This window comes from Nannobrachium achirus, assembly GCF_963921795.1.
Source record: "Nannobrachium achirus genome assembly, chromosome: 8".
Classification (NCBI taxonomy): domain Eukaryota; kingdom Metazoa; phylum Chordata; class Actinopteri; order Myctophiformes; family Myctophidae; genus Nannobrachium; species Nannobrachium achirus.
Genome location: NC_137817.1, coordinates 38,704,071 through 38,721,537, shown reverse-complemented (window position 1 = coordinate 38,721,537; position 17,467 = coordinate 38,704,071). Strand labels below are relative to the sequence as shown.

Below are 17,467 nucleotides of genomic sequence, written 5' to 3'. Positions count from 1 at the left end.
CATTATTTGACATAATCGTGATTATTTTGTCATAATCGTTTACATTTTGAAAAACGCGTCGCATCGCGACGCGTTCTGAGCTTGTAGATCGGCTATTTCCACTATCAAAGTTCTTTTTTTAAGTATAAAGTTGTCAAATATGTCAGTAATTTCTTTGTATATTAAGGTTATGTGTCATATCTACCATGTGCAACTTCAAAGCCTAAAAGCCAAACAGAAATGTAATTGTCAACGACAAAAACACAATTAAATCGTTAATCGCAATTATTTGAGTGATAATTAATGGTCATGTAAAATGTAATGGTGACAGCCCTACTCAGGATGTGGGTGGAACTTCTAGCCCTTCCTGTCTGAGAGAGAGCAGGTCCCTGCACAGCGGGAGGGCTCAGGGTTGCTTGTAAAGGAGCAGAGTTATTACTCCTCCCAAGTCGGCTCGCTTCCCGCTGTTGTGTGGCACTTTCAGGCGGCATGTTGGAGGAAGGAGGCAGCGTTAAGTAGGGATGGGACGATAAGTGATATTATCGTTTATCGTGATAAATCGTATCGTGGAGATTTAATTTATCGTGATATTGTCCTCCGTCATGCGCTGGAATCAATTCACCTTTTATTTGCCGAGCTGCATATCCGGTACCTCTTAAACCCTCTATAATTGGTAAAAGGTACTTATAATATACGTACTTGCTGTCGTCCGCTCTTTGTGGGGAGTTCGGCCAAACTGCTTGAGCCAGTGGCCACTGCTACACTGTGGGATGGTTTGGAAGACTTGGGTCAAAGTCTTTTTTTTTTCATCAGTTCATAGTAAGTTTTGATAAAGATATCAGCAAAATGATATTGCTTTATTGGAGGCTTTCTTAAAATGTACAATTTAGGCATTTAGGAGGTGCTCAAGAGTGATTTACAAAGCGTAAGGTCATACTCTTAGTCAAAAAAGGCAGCCATTTTAAACACCAAAGCGACACAAACCAGTACGGATATATCAAACATCATCATCTTGTCTCTCTCTCCCTCCACCTCCAGGTATGTCCGTATCCTTGGTAACATGGTCCATGCTATCCAGATTAAGACCAAGCTATGTCAGCTGGTGGAGGTGATGATGGAGAGGAGAGACGACCTTTCCTTCTGCCAGGAAATGAAGTTCAGGTCAGTATCTATGTTACAGCACCATCTGCAGGGCTGGAGGCCATTGCTGCTTTTTCTGTCCATGTGTAATGCCTCATTCACACTACAGATATATAGTTGAACGTTTAGCTTGGTAATTCAATGTAATCTCAATGGAAACCAGCTTTAAAGATACAGGAGACGCTCCAAGCAAAGCTTTGAAAGCTTTAAAGCTGGTTTCCATTGAGATTACATTGAATTACCAAGCAAAACGTTCAACTATATATCTGTAGTGTGAATGAGGCATAAGCCCTGTGCAAAAAATATATTTCCTTGAATCGCAAAAAACATTATTGCGTTTTCTTATTTGTGATGTTAGGGGTTTCAACAGAACTCAGTGTGTTGACTGTTAACACTAATAGTGCCTCTTAATCTGAAGGTTGCTTGGTGCCTCGGTGCCACGCCGTTTCCTCCATAGGCCGCCGCTATTATTTTGAAGGGCTGGAAGGGGGTTGTTTTTGTTTTTTTGGATTATCACTTGACGGCAACGATTACGTCATCTAGTCACATGACAGTGTGGGTCCAGAAGTGAAACATGGCTGCGCGCATCCCGTGTCTAGAGTGTGCAGAGTGGAGACCCCTTTTTGTATACAAATGTCTTTTATGAGTTATTGAAGTTTCTTTATGGGCCTCTCAATGGATTTACTATGGAGGAGCTTCACTTCGCGTGCACGCCCGACGTGCGTTGTAAACAAATCGCGGACATTACCGATGCGGGCGGGACCGGAGCGACGTACAGTAAGTAATAATATCTTTACTGTATATACAGTAAGATTGACAGTCCTCACCGTCAACGGCGCCATGGTATTAACCCTTTCAATGACGGTGAGCGTCGTCAACAGCAGCAGAACAGTTAAACTGTGTGTTGGCTGTATAAATAAATGAATAGACTTTATAGAACTGGTGGGTGCCCTGAACACTGGAGGTTCATTGTAGGGTCTTCTCTTTAGGAACAAGATGGTGGAGTACTTGACTGACTGGGTGATGGGGACCTCCAACCAAGCCGCTGATGATGACATCAAGTGCCTGACAAGGTGCAGCTTAGTTACATGTGCCTGTGTTAAGTTAGTAAGTCATTGCATTCACCGGCTGCCATTGTCATCCTGGCTGGAATGCCAGTTGAATGCAATTAACTATGTCCTCAACCAATAGAAAAACAGCCGAGAACAATGTTGAAAATCGCTATCTTTAGTGTTGTATTCTGAGCTTTGGAATCATTCTCAATATTGCACCCAAATTGTGTGCGCAACTTAATTTTAGCTTGATGTTAAAGAAATACTGTATTCTGGTGGTTTTTAGGGACTTGGATCAGGCCAGTATGGAGGCGGTGGTGTCTCTCTTAGCTGGCCTGCCCCTGCAGCCCGAAGAAGGAGATGGTGTAGAACTCATGGAGGCCAAGTCCCAGCTCTTCCTCAAGTAAGGACCCACAGCTGTGTGTGTGTGTGTGTGTGTGTGTGTGTGTGTGTGTGTGTGTGTGTGTGTGTGTGTGTGTGTGTGTGTGTGTGTGTGTGTGTGTGTGTGTGTGTGTGTGTGTGTGTGTGTGTGTGTGTGTGTGTGTGTGTGTGTGTGTGTGTGTGTGTGTGTGACAGTGACAGTGACAGTGACGGATACATGGAATGGATCGATCACTGTCTGTGTATTCAGTTTGTCATTACAGTATGTGTCCACACTGTCGAAATAGGCGATGAACTTGTTATCCAGAACCATATGTTGTGAAAGGGGATTATTTTAATGTTAATTCTCATTAACATTCAAGTGCTTGGCAAGGTGGGATCCACAAGGGGAAATGTTCCCAGCTCCGTGTCCTATCTACCGTAATTGCTGGTCTATAAGCCGCACCTGACTATAAGCCGCACCTGCAAAATTTAGAACAAAAAACAAACGTTTACACATATAAGCCGCACCTGACTATAAGCCGCAGGTGTCCTTCCTGCTAGAGTGCCCCTGGTGGCCGTTAGCTGTAAAAATCTACATATAAATCCTTGTTAAAGACCATTGTAAAACAAACTAACTGGCCCTTAGCTGTAAAAATCTATATATAAGCTGCACCGTTGTATAAGCCGCAGGGTTCAAAACATGGGAAAAAAGCAGCGGCTTATAGTCCGGCAATTACGGGTAAGTGGTTTTCAACCGGTGGTCCTTGAAGGGATTCTAGGTGGTAACCAGCTAAATGATGGAGAGTTGGTAACTAAGGGCGCGTTCACACCAGGGTTATTTGGTCCGCTTAAAAGGGACCATGGTCCTCTTTCTCCTTTGGTCCGCTGGTGTGAACGTGCAAAGGGACCATGGTCCCTTTGTTTGGTCCGGACCATGGTCCTCTTGAAAAGGCAGGACTCGGTCCTCTTCCAAAAGGACCATGGTCCGGTCCTCTGCTGGTGTGAACGGAGCCGGACTTTATAGAGGACCAAACGTAGGTCTGATCAGCCTACAGTACATTCTGCACTGTGTGTTGTTCATTGAAAAACAATAGGCTATGGAAAAAAAGAATAAACGACAACTCGTGAATCAATTCTAACTTCAGCTACCTACAGCTTAGCCTACACTCATCAATCTTTATGTTTTGCAGTTGTGAAGCTGGATTAATAATTAGTTCTAAAAGCATGAATTTCTTACGGGAATCACTATTGATATGACCCGACCGCTGATATTTCTTCATTAGATGCAGTAGGCTACACGTTAATAATTGTATCATCTCCTCTCCCTGTGAGCCGCTCTGGTGCGGTGTCTTGTAACTACAGCCTACATGGAAACTGGTGACCCATCGTGTGCGGTGACTCCAGGGGTCGCTCTCCGAACACGGTGATCATTGTTTGTTTTGACGCAAATACTGTCACAAATAAAAGTAAGGTCACCATCTTGTGTGTAACACGGGAGTAGACGGAGACAGCCTCGATGCGCACATAACTTCCATCCAACAAGGAAATGTCAAACTTGGCTTTTTTTTCAAGGCATTATTAGGATTTCGCTCTCTTTTCGCTCTCTCACTGTTCCCCTGAGGACAGGCGTTCACGAGTCAAACTTTTCACATTGTTGTTGGGACGGCAGTAAGATGTCCATAGCCTACTCCAGTCATCGTGTGCTGTGCGTAAACATAACTGATTTGCAAGCTTACACGGCTGTTTCAGAGCTAAATGAATCCTGTGGTCTAAAGAACAGATCTGCAAGCTAGCAACCTGTTAGATATGTTATTTTTAAGCATGCGCCACCGCATATAAAGTTATGGCTCACACGCATATGCTAGATTCAACATTTGGGACAATAGGGATTTGCTATTATTTTATTGTATTTATTTAGGTTATTTATTCATGTAGCTTCACATTTCCAACATGATAAGGATAGGAAATATCTTTATGGACCCGTTGCTTGTAAAGAAAGAAAGAGACAGAGAGAGATTATTTGATGTGGAAACGGTGCCGCTTATTATGTTTTTATTTGGCCACGCGTTCTTGCGCTATTTATTGTTAAATGAATCAAGAAGAAGGCTTTATATTAGGCTATATTTTTTTGAGAGAGAGAGAGATTCCTCCATCCATCGCTAATTACTGCCTGAAATGTGTGAGTTTCGCTTCTTTAAAAAAAAGATATAGGAAGCGGCTGTGATTAATAACACAAAATGAATTAGAATAGGCAGTGAAGTAATTTTCCATAGGAATAGCCTATTCTGTCAATAGATCAACAGCAGCCTGTATGACCATGTCCACGTGTCATTTTGTTTACATATTTGGTTCTTTTAACAAAAGTCCCGTGTGAACGCTACCCGGACCAAATTCAAAATGCAACAATGTAAACATTTGGTCCCTGATCCGGACCTTTTAAGCGGACTTTGGGTGAGAACGTGCCCTTAATGCACCCTTATAGATATTTAACTCTTGAGTGTAAAATTAAACCAAATGGATTTGCATTTGGTTTCATTTTATGCTCTCAAGAGTTAAATTATTGTGACGTCTACACAATTCGAGAAGAATTGTTTGTCTGTTATCTCTCCTATGGCACCTCATCAATACAGCATGGAACTGTGGACAAAATCTTATCCAATGATCACAAAATATTCTACCTTTTGGGTCTGAGAGGCTAAATCTCAACTGAAATGGTGGTCCGTGGCACGAATGCCGAATAAATAATGGACCTTGATATGAAAAGGGTTGAAAACCACTGTAATAAAGCAAGAAGATCACATTTTGGGCCCTGGGTACAAGGGCCCCCCATGAATGTTCTTCATAGGAGGAGGCGGTTTAACCCATTTAGACTAGTGGGAAGGCATTATTGTGCATTATTTTGTGCTTTAACTATTGAAAAATAGCAGATTTACAAGCTCAAGTAGATCTGCTATTTTTGAAAAATCGTGAAAGTCTTTGAATATTTCAAATCCTTCTAAGGTTTTTTGAAAAACCAATGTCTCCCATCTCAAAAAATATAGTTCCAGGGACCGCCCAGAAGCAAAATTTGAGTTAGAAATGTTCCATTAAAAAATATATACATTCAAAGATTTGCACACATTCTCACGACTTTTATAATCATAATAATAATTAAGGCCCCTCCACCTTGTGCCCTAGTAACTCATCCCCCCCCCTTGTGACGCCCCTGATGTTGCTGACCGTGTCTCCTGCTGTGCGCTCCCATCCTCCCTCAGGTACTTCACTCTGTTCATGAACCTGCTGAATGACTGCAGCGAGGTGGAGGATGACGGACAGCCGGTGGGCGGCAGGAAGAGAGGCATGTCACGCCGCCTGGCGTCGCTCCGACACTGCACCGTCCTCGCCATGTCCAACCTGCTCAATGCCAACGTGGACAGTGGCCTCATGCACTCCATAGGTGAATAATACACATACCTGCTGCACTCCAGGCTTTGACTTGGTGGGGGTTGATGTGGTGGGGTTGTCGTTTACATGCCAAGTATTGGTTAATTACAAAATTGCCCGGAGGCAGTATGGCAGTTAAAGAATAATTACAAATTTACAGAGAAGTATGAAAAGAAAAAAATCAACAGTGTACAGTAAAGAGCAAGGTACACCAAAGAAAGGGAACGAAGAATATATATATATATATATAGTGTCAAAAACAGTCAACGCTCATAAGTTTAACAGCCATACTTAAAAAAAGCAAATAGCAATACTTAAGCACAACTATCAATACAGAACAATTCCATATGCTGCTCATATCGTCGCTGTCCGATAGAAACCTTTGATATCCATATTTCATCTTTTAGTTTTTTCATAAATTAATGCAGTATTTTTGAGCCGTGGTCACAACGCTCCTATACGTGGCCGTGTGTGTGGGTCTGTCTGTCTGTCTGTTTGTCTGTTTGTCTGTCTGTATGTCTGTCTGTCTCCGGGTATGTAGCCTGGCCCTGCAGTAACCTTTTCTGACCACACATGTTAAGGGAGGGGCGCTGTTGTTCAGGATAGGCCAGGCATTGGCCAGGCACACTCACACACAAACACACACAGGGGGCACACACACACACACACACACACACACACACACACACACACACACACACACACACACACACACACACACACACACACACACCACCGCTCAGTTCACACGAGTGTGATTTTTTATAATTGCTTGATAGTGTTGTGCAAAAATTGATAAAATAGCCTATCTAAAAGCTCACAGTGCATTGCTGTATCATTGTGAGCTTCTAGATCTGCTACTTTTGCCATTTTTTTATGTTTTGGAGAAAAATATAATCTTCAAATCCTTATTAGTAATGGCCGCTTTGCTGAGCCAATCAGCAATGGAGGCTGTAATCATACTGTGTATGTATGGTACTGTCTAATGTGACGGGTACCACGGCGTTGCATTAGTTTATCGGAAAATCTGTCAAACGTCCCGGTCAGTGTGCCATCATTGGCTGACGTCGTAGTGGTAAAGCTTCAAGTCACAGCCTGATGGCTGATCCGAGCGAGATTCAGTCACATCACACACAGTCTGACATGTAACTAAAGCAGCACAGACGGTCTGTAGATAAACTCACTTTCACCGTTTGTGTTCCGTCAGGCCTGGGTTATCACAAAGACCTCCAGACACGAGCCACCTTCATGGAGGTGCTGACCAAGATCCTACAGCAAGGGACGGAGTTCGACACCCTGGCCGAGACTGTACTGGCCGACCGCTTTGAGAGACTGGTGGAACTGGTGACCATGATGGGAGACCAGGGAGAGCTGCCCATTGCAATGGCACTAGCCAACGTGGTTCCAGGTTCCCAATGGGTGTGTTATGCTACGTGCTTTGTGAATGGCTAATAATGCTGATCTTAACTTAATCGTACTGGGAGGATGCCTGTTAGGATTGCACGCCTTTCCAGTTGAGAAATACTCGTCGCGTCTTTTATGCCCAAATATTGAGATCTCTGTATCTGTCTGTATGTGTCCCTTTTATGCCTATATGGAGATCCCAACCGCTGATCCGACATACAGATATGTGTATATGAGAATTTATCGGTATTGTTTGATCTTAACACCGGGCAGAGACCATACTGTTGTGTATTTTTGGCTGGATTGCAACAGCCCTATGAATGTGAATGTCTAGCCAATTGCAAGATATGGAATGGCTTGCTGGCCTAACGACAAACTAGCCAATGTCAGAGCAGTCATCCATCCAGGCTATGGGCTGTAGTATATCCTAATAATAGACCCTTTCTTATCATTTGCAGTGCTCGACACTGTATTTTTCTCCCTTTTGTCCCCAAAAATAGATATGTATGAACCAGAAAAAGAACAATGTGAGTAAAGATCAATTAGTTTGAAGAGTTCATTTGTTTTGCAATCAGAGTCATCTGAGGCAGGTGCATAATATAAGCAAGTTTGGCACTCTAATCCAGTGATTCCCAAAATGTTTAGCTTGTGACCCAAAAAAGAAATTCAAACGTTTTCCCGGCACCCAAAACTAGTGAAAGTAGCAGTTCTACAAGCACATAACGTGTCACTTGAGCTTGTAGATCAGCTGTTTTCACAACTTCTTTAAAGACGGGGTGAAATCAAAAACATGTTTTTCACACTTTTAGAGCATATCTGTAGTGAATTGATAATATGGCCATACCTAACACTAGATGCCAAAAAAATAGAAAATAAACCATTTTTGTGTATATTTATATCAAAGGTCCCTAAATAGGCCATTCTTAATTACTTCCTGTGAACAGAAATTCAAAAAGTGATGACATAGATAGAGTTTTTGAATATAAATGAACCTTTGATTACATTCACCTGTTTGTTTCCCATTGCTGGCTCCCATTACTCAGATTTTAAATCCCATCGCCTGAAGGGCTGGTCCCCTCGGATAGGTTCAGAAACACACAGGCTTCCTTTTCAAACTGAAACTTCAAAATAAAATACCCAAAATAGTCATTTCATTGGGTCTTTAACATTTGTTCACTATCAAATGATCTAAAAAAAAATCATGTTTTTATTTCATGAAGAAAAAACATTTACTTGTGACCCATAAAAATTGTTCCACAACCCAAACATTGTTCCTGACCCACCATTTGGGAAACGGTGCTCTAATGCCGTCATGTTTGTCCTGTCCCCAGGACGAGCTGGCCCGCGTGCTGGTGACGCTGTTCGATTCCCGCCACTTGCTCTACCAGCTGCTGTGGAACATGTTCTCCAAAGAAGTGGAGCTGGCCGACTCCATGCAGACTCTCTTCAGAGGAAACAGCCTGGCCAGCAAAATAATGACCTTTTGTTTCAAGGTGAGAACGCACAACATGGAAATCAGGCGTTCGAGTGCATTCATTACAGTGGCCTGCGCGGCACGCTGTGTGAGATCTCATACGGATAATGTGCAAATGTAGGTTTCCATGACAAGGAAGTGGTTAAAGTTATTATGACTATCATTTTGCATTGGTAACTGTAACCATCTCTGAAGAGTGAAGGGAAAGCAAACATGCCAAGAAGAAGTTATGGGAGAAGTTGCAGTGTTTCTCAAACTTTCACATTTCAAGGTCTCCCCTTAACTCTGGAAGTGTACAAATGGAACCAAATGAACCTGTTAGGGTTCATTTGGTTACATTTGTAACTGTCAGAGTTACAGACTTGTATGGGTAAATTTAGACCTTCCTAAAGGAACCCACAGTCTCTGGAATCCACTTTGAGAACCACTAAGTTAAAGGATACCAGGTGTTTTTTAAACATTATGGCTCCAATGACATAATCCAGCATTGTTGACGTTAAATAAAAATAAACCTTTAGAACAGCTAATAAGAAGACTCTCTGCTGCTGATGATAGAATTACTCAATGGAATCAAATGTCAAAATACACATGTGGGGTCCTTTGACCCCATGTTCTCAGTCGTGCATTCACAACACGTTTGCTTGTAGAGCATCTGTTTTTGGCGAAAATATTTAATGTAGGGCGTAAACAATCCAGGAATTGGGTCAAACAAGTAGGCTGTAGGCTTTAACTGGTTAACCTGAAGACCATGTCTTGCATATTAGAATGTCTTCTGGTCAGCATGAAATACTGAGCTGGAAAGGAAACCTCACTTGCTTCCTGTGCGTGTGCCTTAGGTGTACGGGGCAGCCTACTTGCAGAAGCTACTGGAGCCCTTGTTACGAGGGGTCATCACCACCCCTGAACACATCAGCTTTGAGGTGGACCCCACCAGGTAAAACTGCCCACCACACCCACCATGAAGACCAATGATGATGCAGACCAGTGCAACACTAGTTTACTGAAGTACCGTATGTGACTTAGAGTGAAGTTACCGTAATCATATCCTCTAATCTACTGATGATTCCCATCCAGATAGATGGAAATCCGCTGAGTATCCGTTATTGAGAGAGAGAATGGAGGTCAAGAGACATGCAAGACATGAAGACAGTTAGATATGAACTTGGTCAGTAACGGTGAAATCTCGATGTTTCGACGTCCCAAAATGACTATTATCCCTCAGGTATACGTCCCCAACTAAGGGTTAGGGTTAGGTTTAGGCATAATTTTACTGAGGTTAGGGTTAGGTTTAGTCATAGTAGCATTCACCAGGTTAACATTCACCAGGTTAGCATTCACCAGCGTGGTAGGTTTGCATTTCACCAAGTTAGCCTTCACCAGTGTTGGACTAATGTGACCTAGAATTATCGAACGCCGTAATAACGCTAAGCTCCCATCAGTAAGAAGCTATCTTTAACACAATGGAAGCCAAGGTTTCTAACATTTCTAGCTGTTGCTGGTGCCGCCGTTCACTTACTCTTTATTTTGAAGAGCCTCGGAAGCTTCGTGCGTGTGCATGTGAGTGTCCACTGACGATTGAGGAAGAATATCCGTTTGTTTACAAACGCTCGCGTTGAAAACAGGCAGATCTGGTGTTTCAGCATAGAATAGAAGTCTATGCAGCATAGACGCTCCATTTTGCTTCTGTGCTTGTCACGTTATGACGTATGCACCAGGGTCTCTCACAGGGCACGCAGTATGCATGCAGCTGCACGTAACAAAGTTAACCCTTTGTCTCGTCTCTCAACAAGACAACTGAGTTTTGGCACAGCGACCTCCAGCGGCCTTGTCTCGTTACTGAACGAGTTTGGCATACAAAATGTTAAGGACGATTTATACCTTCTCCTTTGTTTTCCTTTGAGTGTGAAGAGAGACTGGGAAAGGTTGAGAACAGGGATGGTGTACCACGCAGGACATTGAGGCAGGTTCAAGCAGGATTGAAAGGGATAAATCTTTTTTTATTAAACAGGAATTAGACTTTAATCAAATGTTGGCGTGCTGGGACTCATCACGTCTCTGTACAGTAAGTGGTGAGCTATGGTAGGGTTCATCTACCCCAGTGGTTCCCAAACTGTATAGCTCAAGACCCAAAAATTAAATGAAGACGTTTGCGCGGGACCAGAACTAGTGAAAATAGCAGATCTACAAGCTCACAACACGGCACAAACTAGTGAAAATAGCAGATCTACAAGCTCACAACATGGCGCAAACCTTTTTTGGGAATACTTTTGAATATGTTTTGAAATAACAATTAAAAATCACACTAGTGTGAACTGAGCGGTGGAGTGTGTGTGTGTGTGTGTGTGTGTGTGTGTGTGTGTGTGTGTGTGTGTGTGTGTGTGTGTGTGTGTGTGTGTGTGTGTGTGTGTGTGTGTGTGTGTGTGTGTGTGTGTGTGTGTGTGTGTGTGTGTGTGTGTGTGTGTGTGTGTGTGTGGTCTGAACAACAGCGCCCCTCCCTTAACATGTGTGGTCAGAAAAGGTACTGCAGGCTACATACAGACACGGACGGACGGACGCATACATACATACATATATACCCACACACACGGCCACGTATAGGAGACGGTGTGACCACCGCTCAAAAACTAAATGTAAAAATGGGTCCCGACCCAGTGTTTGGGAACCACTGATCTACTGTGTGTGTGTGTGTGTGTGTGTGTGTGTGTTCTCAGGCTGGAGCAGGGGGAGAACTTGGAGGAGAACCAGAGGAACCTGCTGCAGATCACGGAGCGGTTCTTCCAGGCCATCATCGGTTCCTCCAGCGAGTTCCCCCCGCAGCTCCGCAGCGTCTGCCACTGTCTCTACCAGGTAGGAGCCTACGTCCACCCGCAGCGCCCACCCACACCACGTTCACCCTCTGCTGCCCTCATCTCTGTGTGTGTGCGTGTGCGTGCGCTCTATCTCTCACTCGCACATTTCCAGCTACTCTGAGGTGCCACTTTATGCTGCTGCACACGCTGCTGGATTAAGGACTCAGACACACACACACACACACACGCACACACACTCTTATTAGGAAAGGCAGTAGTTATTAGGAAAGCCTGCCTTTGTGATTGTAGGCGCTTCAGATAGGCCGCCTGTGGCGGCGGCTGCCACACTCTCGCTAAGGACGTTACACTGCTCCGCTCTCACACTGACCTGCTGCCTATAGACGGTTTCACTCTCATTTTGCTAGAGCCAAATATCTCCGACACATCCCGTCTTCTTTGTTAATATTATCCCGTAGTTGGCGTAGCCTAACAGCATTTGCTATCATCCACCAGTTTAGCATATGTTGGTTAACAATGGTAGCAGTCGGGAAGAGAGAAACCCACAAGATATATCTCCCACTAAAGTTTTTTTTCCCACCATAGTAACGAACATTAAAGAACATTATAGTTAGTTAGCGAAGCTAACAATTGCTAGCCAGCAAGGCCTCTCGTATTTATTTCATACACACGAAATGGAACGGAGTTCATATGGGTTGTAACGTTAGGTGGTGGTGGTGTTGTCAGTTTGAAACCGTCTATATCTGCTCAATGGTGGCCAAGACTGTATCACTGATTAGCTTTGGGTCATTTGTTACACATTCAACATGCTTTGGAGCCACAGCTATTAACAACAGTGGTGCAGTAAAATATGTCCATGGAATAGGAAAGTCGAGTAATGTCGATTGGGGCTTTTTATTGTTGTTGTGTTTGGGTTTAGTATTTTTCTTTTTCTTTCTTGATAATTTGTTAACCATTCCCCCTCTTTCGCTTTTCCATGGCAAGCGCTGTGCGCACTGACTCACTCCCGTGCCAAACTACACAATGCTACGGAAGTTAACCCATTTAGGCCTAGAATTATTGAATGCTTTAACTATTGAAATATAGCAGATATACAAGCTCACAGCACGGCACCGAGTGCCACGCTGCGAGCTTGTATATCTGCTATTTTTGAAAAGTCGTGAACATTTTTGCAAATCTTTAAATATATGTATTTTTAAAGCGAACGTTTGTAACTCAAATTTTGCTTCTGTGTGATCCCTGGAACTAAATATTTCGAGATGGGGTCCGTGACCAAATACATATCATTTTGGGGGTCCTTGACATGAAAATGTTTGAGCACCACTGACATAGAAACATAAGTTTGTCAAAAAGAAAGAAAAAAAAAACCTTCATTCTAATTTTCACGATTTTTCAAAAATAGCAGATCTACAAGCTCGCCGTGCTGTGAGCCTGTATATATGCTATTTTTCAATAGTTAAAGCATAAAATAATACTCCGTCTAAACGGCTTAAAAGCATGCACGAGCCACGCATCTAACACCTCCCAGGGCGCAGTGACTAAACCCCTTCTGAAAGTTCTGTCATGTCCACGTCTGCTGTATGTGTGTATGTGGACACCCAACTGTGGAGTGTGTGTGTGTGTGTTGAGTAGCTGGTGCTGTGAACATGATTTTGCTCATCTCTGTTCTATAGGCAACTTGCCACTCTCTACTGAATAAAGCAACAGTTAAAGAAAAAAAGGAAAACAAAAAAGCAGTAAGTTCAGAGAACCTTCTACCCCCTAAAGCAAAAAAATACGCTTTATTATTTTTGCATTTTTGTTCATTTGATTTCTTTTTCTATTTTATATAATATACACACATACTGTACATACACATATATTTACATTTCATTTTTAATTTGGTGTAACGCTGGATGTTATTTCATTTATTTTCTCCATAGTGTGCAACCTTCTTTTTTAAAATCATCGTACTAATACCGGCACAGGGTCGTTTCCATTTTAATTTGAATCTTATTTTTTCCGATTAACAACTCTCCAAGAAACCAGTAGCATTCTTCTCACAATATCTCACTCTGTTTTTTTGTTTTTCATGTTTTAGTCTTTCTTATTATTCTTTTCTGGTCACCCTGTTTGCTCTCCAGGAGAAAACTGGCTCTCAGAACATTTCATATGCATCAAAATGTTTAATTGTTGTTGAGAAAATCATATACCACCATTTGCATAATGATTCCAATAAATGATTATACACACTCACTCACTCACACTCTCTCTCTCTCTCACACACACACACACACACACACACACACACACACACACACACACACACACACACACACACACACACCACTTTATTTTTGTTTTCAGTTTAAAACATAAATCATGTAAAAATAATATATCCGAGTAAAAAAGAAAGCAATGCAAGATCATAATCGGCGGTCTATATACTGTTAACACATGCGCACACAAACAAACAGAGGCATCAACAGTCCACATTGGCTTTGGATGAAATGTTCTGAAAGTGACTGGTTTGGTTTCATGGGGTTTTACTGGGTGGACTGGTCCAGAACCAGAATGGGAATGGAAGAGAAAGATAACCACAGAACACAAGGACTTTTACTTATTCCTCTGACCTTGGACACCTAGGCTTAGACTGGAACATCTAACAACAGGTTTTGTCCTTGAAAATCTTCTACATCAGTGTTTCTCAAACTTTAACTTTTAAAGGTCACTCATGAACTCTGACAGTGTACAAATGGAACCAAATGAACCCTAACGGGTTTATTTGGTTCCATGTGTACACTGTCAGAGTTACAGACTTGTATGGGGCAATTTAGACCCCCTTAAAGGAACCCACAGAGTCCCTGGAATCCACTTTGAGAACCACTGTCCTACATCATGATAAGACAGATGATGTGACTCCAAGCAGTAACAATCCTTTTTAAGTATTTGAAAATTCAACGTCATTGAATTGTAAAAACTCTCAGTCCACATAATGCATCTCATATCTAGCAGTTTCACATCTTCACAATCTGAATCAAATTGAGAGAATTGAAATGACAAAATTGTCCAAGCTCAAGGGTAATGACATGGCTTGTGTTTTGGGTTGCGTTTTCTCTTGTTGGGGTGTAGGACTACTACTATTCTAAGCGTCTCGGTGCTTCGGGGTGTGCGGGCCTGCTGGCTGGCTGCTGAGTGCCGCTTAGTGAGGCTAGATATAGTCCAGCAGCGTGCGCCTGCATCTAGGAGGCTGCCAACTCCCATTAGAATCCACACACTGTGGAAAGTTGCAACATTGGTGTGCAAGGTTGCAATTTGATGCTGCTGCGTTGCTGTTGACAGAGATCAAAATAAATTGATGACCTCCAAGTTACTGAAGGAATGTGAACGATGGAGTGTTGCAGTTTTTAGTACTGAAAAAGTGAGTTTGCAATGGATTTCCACAGCATATTTCCAATGCTTGTTTTCCCATAGAGTCTTCGATATATGCAGTCAATAAGGTCTGTGAGAGTTTTAACATACACCTGTGTTAATATCTCGACTGCAGATTTTGAAGCTGCAAAGTGCTCTTATTTGAGACTTCACATGTGTGGTTCAAAAAGTTGAAACATGTTTTTGATGTTAATATCATTATGATACAGAGATAATTTTCTTAATTATTTTAAAGCCCAATGCAAACGTTCCATTAGAAATGTACTCCGTAGCGGCAGAAATAACCTCTCTTGTTACCTCTCACCAAAGTGGGGACAAGGTCTAAAATCCTTCACGTGGCCGGGTGCTCCAACGAACGCAATTGGCCGCGTTCGCTGGTTGGAAGATGGTCAGGGAGGGCGATCTCTATGGCTGCACTAACTCCTCCCACAGGTTGGTCGGGGAGACGGACTAGGAAACATAGCGTGGTCCTTGGCATGCGTTGTGCCCTCCCGGTGAAAAGAAGTTGCATGGGCGATGATGTCATGTGTATCGGAGGAGACACGTGGTTCTTTGCACCACTGGTTCCCAAAGACTGGGTCGAGACCCATTTGTGGCTCACGGACACATTTTTATGGGTTACTTAATTTGTTTTCTTCTTCATTTTGTTTTTTAATTATTATTTCAAAACATGTTCAAAAAACATTCCTCCAAAAGCTAAGATTTTCATGACTAAAAAAATTCAATGATTCTTCAAAGTAATTTCGTTAATAAATAGAAGAAAAATCTAAGAAATTCCATAAATGTGTTTATTTATGTATTATTTATAGCTTGTAGTTCTCCAGTATGAGTCCTGGACAGACATCTGATTTCTTTTTTGGGTCACAACACAAGCTAAGAAGTTTGGGAACCACTGCTCTACACCCTCCCCAAGACCAAACATTAGGGGTTAGAAGTGACTGACTGCATTTGGAGAACTGCGAATTGGCATAATGTCAAAATCGGGAGATAAATGGAAGAAAGATAAGAGGGGTGAAAAAAGAACAATCAATACCCCCACTGGTGACTGCGCCAACTGACCAACTTGGGATAATGCGACATAAATTAAGTGACGACTGCCGAGTCATTGAGTCTCTTATCGTTCTATCACACTCTGTCTGTCTCACACACCGTCTCCCTGTGATGTCTTACAATGCAGGTACTGTACAGTAAGCTCAACAGTATTTCACATTTCATCAGTTTGCATTATTTGGCTTAGGGTTAGGGTTTTATGTGGTAAATTAAGTTTAGAAATATGACATTCTGTGGCTATTAGCTTTTACACAGCACCATAAAGTTTGCTGTGAAACTGGCAGACTGTCGTACCAATTTTGATCTCCGCTCAGGCATTTGGAAACATCATTTTTACATCACTCATATAGGAGCAGTATATGGAAGGCCTGTTAATGTTTGGTTGCTGTTTAGAGTAGACATTATGGACAGAGAAATCGCAATACTGGAGATGTTATACAGCACAGCAGCCAATCCTGCATCTATTGGCCTCTGATAAATGTGAATTCTACCCTTGCATGGACTGAAGCTTTACCTCTGGTGTTGGCTTTCCTTATAAAGTCTAATCAAGTTGACGTTCACTTCTTACTTGGATAATGCCACGTGCTCCTGCATAGAATCTGTAGAAATCCAAAGGAAGACTTTAATTCAGAATTGACTAGCTTTGCATTTCAGAGATGATGCTGTCATAACTCAAAGATTATGAACTCATAACTTGGATATTAGCCATAATAAATCAGAAACTGTGGGATCTCCTCCTACAAGTGATCTGTTGCTGTAAAATACTGTGCTAAGTGTGTGCAGGGTTTTGTATTTTGCACATTACAGTATTGTGCACAGGCAAACAAAAACTTCCTCTTTGGATTTTACATACAGTGCTGTAGATGGAAACCCCCAAGTAGGTCACTTGCACTGCCATTGTCCTACGTGCATGAAAACATACCTTACATGCAGACTGGTGTGGATGTTACCTTCTTCTGTTTGGTTCTTTGTTTTGTTTTTTGTCCAAATTCCATTATGCCAAGGATATTTTGAAGCCACGGGGTGGAGCTCTGATTTGTCTGTCTAGTCTTTTTGTGAGTGTGTGTGCACATGCATGTCGGTCATCCTGTGGGATATGTATGTATGTTTATGTATGTACTGTATGTACTGTATGTAAGGTTACTGCACCCCTGGAATGTGTGGTCACACACAGGCCTGCTTTGTTCCAGAGCAGGCTGTGCTGCGTGACTGGGTGTCTGGACGGTCACCTTTAGCCTGGGCCATTCACCGCTTTGCTCCACACATCTCTCTTCTTTTGGTTCTTTTTGTTTTTGGAGTGGAAGTGTGGGGGTGGAAGGGCCGTTCAAGTGTCCTCATTCCACACCTCCAATGTTGTTTTTCTT

The 17,467-nt window shown here is 42.5% G+C and overlaps 1 protein-coding gene across 2 annotated transcripts in view; it reads left to right on the top strand.

Annotated features, from left to right (window-relative positions):
* nf1a (neurofibromin 1a) overlaps window positions 1–17,467 on the top strand; it is a 116,919-nt gene that overhangs the window by 34,549 nt on the left and 64,903 nt on the right. Inside the window, exons 22-30 of one of the 2 annotated variants that reach the window (XM_080730874.1) lie at window positions 1,018–1,140; window positions 2,109–2,192; window positions 2,458–2,574; window positions 5,789–5,970; window positions 7,165–7,376; window positions 8,693–8,854; window positions 9,672–9,769; window positions 11,547–11,682; window positions 13,316–13,378. In XM_080730874.1, coding sequence (XP_080587000.1) covers window positions 1,018–1,140; window positions 2,109–2,192; window positions 2,458–2,574; window positions 5,789–5,970; window positions 7,165–7,376; window positions 8,693–8,854; window positions 9,672–9,769; window positions 11,547–11,682; window positions 13,316–13,378 — 1,177 coding nt within the window. The remainder of the gene's footprint in view (window positions 1–1,017; window positions 1,141–2,108; window positions 2,193–2,457; window positions 2,575–5,788; window positions 5,971–7,164; window positions 7,377–8,692; window positions 8,855–9,671; window positions 9,770–11,546; window positions 11,683–13,315; window positions 13,379–17,467) is intronic. The other variant, XM_080730875.1, reaches the window with a different exon arrangement.